The 3374-nt window shown below is 38.1% G+C and overlaps 2 protein-coding genes across 2 annotated transcripts in view; both read right to left on the minus strand.

Moving 5' to 3' along the window:
- Window positions 1-312, minus strand: part of LOC102673509 (acylglycerol kinase, mitochondrial) — a 22853-nt gene extending 22541 nt beyond the window's left edge. Inside the window, exon 1 of the mRNA XM_031508774.1 lies at window positions 301-312. The gene's annotated coding sequence lies outside the window, so the exon portion shown is untranslated. The remainder of the gene's footprint in view (window positions 1-300) is intronic.
- A 1139-nt stretch (window positions 313-1451) lies between these two features.
- On the minus strand, window positions 1452-2498 carry LOC102671405 (mitochondrial pyruvate carrier 1-like). Its single transcript, XM_031508769.1, has 2 exons — window positions 2013-2498; window positions 1452-1650 (listed from the first exon to the last, which is right to left on the minus strand). Exons 1-2 carry the CDS (start codon window positions 2020-2022, stop codon window positions 1475-1477), a joined length of 186 nt encoding a protein of 61 aa, XP_031364629.1. The 5' UTR covers window positions 2023-2498; the 3' UTR covers window positions 1452-1474.
- Between the last annotated feature and the right edge of the window lie 876 nt (window positions 2499-3374).

Consider the following 3374-nt stretch of genomic DNA (forward strand, 5'->3'; position numbering starts at 1 on the left):
GCGGAAGGAGGTGGGCCGCAGGACGAGGTGGAAGGAAGGCGGCGGGTAATCTGTGATTCAAAGAGAGCGATCCATCTTGCGACATGCCAGCATTCAATCGTCGGCATTTGTTTGTGAAATCAGTCCCGAAGGACTCATCCCTTGTTGGACCTTGTCCCGCCTCTGCCTCCTCCGTGAAAATTGGCCAAATGTTTCGAGGAAAAGCGTGAAAACGTTTATGAAACGGTTATTAAACGTTTCGATTCGAATTTGAATCATTGAAATTAATTCAATGACTCTATGTCTCTAAATTACACTAACTTATTTACTATTCATATAATAATATCGAAATTATAATTATATATAATCGAAGATAATTTGTAATTTTACCTTGTGAAGATGACGAATTAAATCCATATATATTATATCAAAAATAATATAATGACAATTTAACTTAGGAAAATGAATTTTATCTTTAAACGACAAGATTATCTTGAGATGTTTCAATATTCCGTTTTCGTTTCATTGGAATAGAAGGAGAACGACGATATTTTGTGAAGATTTAAAGATCTTAGAGATGGATGCGATTCGTGACGTCATCTCCGAATGCAAAGGGAAGGAACGCATGATCGAAAGCCAAGCAGGGCTAATCAGCCTATATATATTTATTCAGGGAAGCGAGGGAGGACGTGTCCCTTTCGCGTCCCAGGCCAAATGCAAGGAGCAGAAACGGAACGGAGTCGCAGCGTTCCGGCTTAGGCATTTAGGAAAAACCGGAATAGATTCGTGCCTCTGATCCGTGCCAGATCCCATAAAATCGCCCCAACCTCGATCGAATCGGCTTGTTTGAGACGCGGGAAAGGAAACGAGAAGGACAGCCGACCCCCCAGGAAATTATTCCTCTCCTTATACATTCGTTCATCGAATTGGAGCCACCACGAATAAACTGTAGTGTCCTATACGATATGGGAAAAAGAGAGAAAAAATATATATATATATTTTCAGGGAGGGGACAAATGTGAAGTATCGGTTGATTTCACGCAGGATTTTCTTTGACATCTTCATTAATTTTGTTAATTGTTCTCGATCAAATTAACCAAGTTTTAAATTGGCCAGATTTAGCAGATAACTGTTTCAATTATAATGAATTTATATGTATATATTTTTGAAGAAGGCTATAAAAGTGTTTGTAAGATTTTTTTTTCTTAATCTAGAATCAAAAATGAAGTTTTCCATGAAATAGTGATTTTTATAAAATTTATTGATTATTCTCCTGTTAAGTCGAATAAAAATAGTTATTTTACATTTTTTTTCTCTATATTTTTATTTATATATATATAAAAATTTGACAGAACGATATCGAATAAATATTGATCATCGGATTTTATTAAAAAGCTTTTATTAAAAAATTTAAATTTAAATGTCTCTACAATTATAATAATATTAAATAATATTAAATAAAGTTTCTATAATTATAAGTTAAAAATATACGAAGTTATTTTTTGTTTTGATCTTCATAAGACTCTTGCGAGATATAATTGTATTGGATAAACCTATAACCTTGTACAAGTTGCGCACAGGTATTGACGAAGTGGACGGCGAACATCATCATATTTCTCGGTTTCACTTTCAAAGCGAATCTCATGAATACCGTGGAATAAAGAGCCAGCGCTAAAAAAATAAAACCAAACTAGGGAGGAGACAGAGAAAAAGAAAGAAAGATTAATAAGAAAGAAGAGAAACAAGTTGAATGAGAGCGCGAAAATTTTCACGTTTCTCTAACATAATCGAAATCGTCGTGCACAAAACGATAGCCTCACTTCCTAACCACGATATTTTCATGGAAGCTTTATTAAGAAATAAACGATAATTCGGCAATTATTTTATGAAGCCATTCTTCTCGACCTCTCCTCGTTGTCTTCGTTCTCTTGGTCCATCGTCATCGTGATACGATTATTACGATCGGCGAAACTTAAACTCCCCAAAAGATTCAACGACGAATCTTTGGCGTAGCCAAACGTAGTTCAACTTACCGAAAGTCATCCTTCCACTAATGATTTTTGGATGCTTTCGCGTGTCGGATATGGTTGCTAAGGGTATCGTCCAGTTGAGCACCGGTCCCCAAAAATGCGTGCTAAAAAGATAGGAAAAAAGGAGAAAAATCAAGTAGCTCGTTTTTCATAAATTATTCGTATTTACGTGCGTATGTATATATATTAATATGAACTGGATGAGGGGGTGGTATTTGTGCACGATCGAAACGACGTATTTGGAGAAGAAGAGGGAAAGAGGAAAGAGGGATGAAAGGAAAAATGGGGATATGTACGAGGAAATTCGAGGATTCTGAGATTACATAAGCGCGATGGGAACAATTTTTTCCATGGGATATCTGTCGGTAATAAAGATTTTACGACGCGAATAGACCTCTCTCTATCGTTCTCTTCCTATTCCCTCCATTTTTGTCTTCTCCTATTTAAGTCTTTTTTTTTNNNNTGGGACAATGCAAACGATTCGTGTTCGAATCGGTGATTAATCGCGAGATTAATTANNNNAGCTCCTCCTCCGATCGATTAAACCCGGTTAAATCGGCGACGATTACCTCTTTAAATATTTCTTCATATCGTCGGTGAGCCATTTTCGAGTTCCCATTTTATCTTCGTGCCGCTGATATCTCGAACGACGAATGAAAGCTCGACCGAGAAATGGTTCTGTAACCTTTTCGTGTAATATCTTGACAGAAACATGCCAGGGAATCGATTTGTTCGCTTTTATAATAACTTTGCATTGCATACTTCGCGTTGCAAAAAAATTGGCGCGTTGATTCTCCTCTCTGGAAGAGATCGAATCGATCAACCCCCCTTAATCAATCTCGACAGAATTGCGTGCGCAACAGAGACAATTAATTCCGCGTCAAACGTCGCTTTTCCACCTAGGAATAATTCTCTCTCGAAGATCGATCCATCATTTCCCTCGATCTCTCACCCTCGACCAATTGATTTGCATAACAGTTTACACGCATAATTTATCATTCTTCGCCGAATCTTTCTCTCTCTCTCTCTCTCTCTCTCTGTCTCTTCTTTTTTTCTTTTACGAAACTCTCGAGCCACAACATCCTCCCCTTATAATAAATGCACAGGTTATTATTTCGCGCGTATAATATTGATGGCGCTATGAATGTTGCATGGAGGGGTGCAAGGCGTTCGGAGCGTAGTTCATCTGGGGGGTGGAAACCAGTTCGCTTATGGGGAGATATTCGAGCGCACATGCGCCGAGGACGGGAATGGTATTATTGATCTGGGAAGGGGGCGGACTGTACGGTCCTCGAATCTCAGTGGCGTGTCGCGAACGCTCTGGCGCCCTCCCCCATGGAAAATTAAAAAAAAAAAAAAAAAAAA

The sequence above is a fragment of the Apis dorsata genome, unplaced genomic scaffold (assembly GCF_000469605.1).
Source record: "Apis dorsata unplaced genomic scaffold, Apis dorsata 1.3 scaffold_99, whole genome shotgun sequence".
In the NCBI taxonomy this organism is placed as follows: domain Eukaryota; kingdom Metazoa; phylum Arthropoda; class Insecta; order Hymenoptera; family Apidae; genus Apis; species Apis dorsata.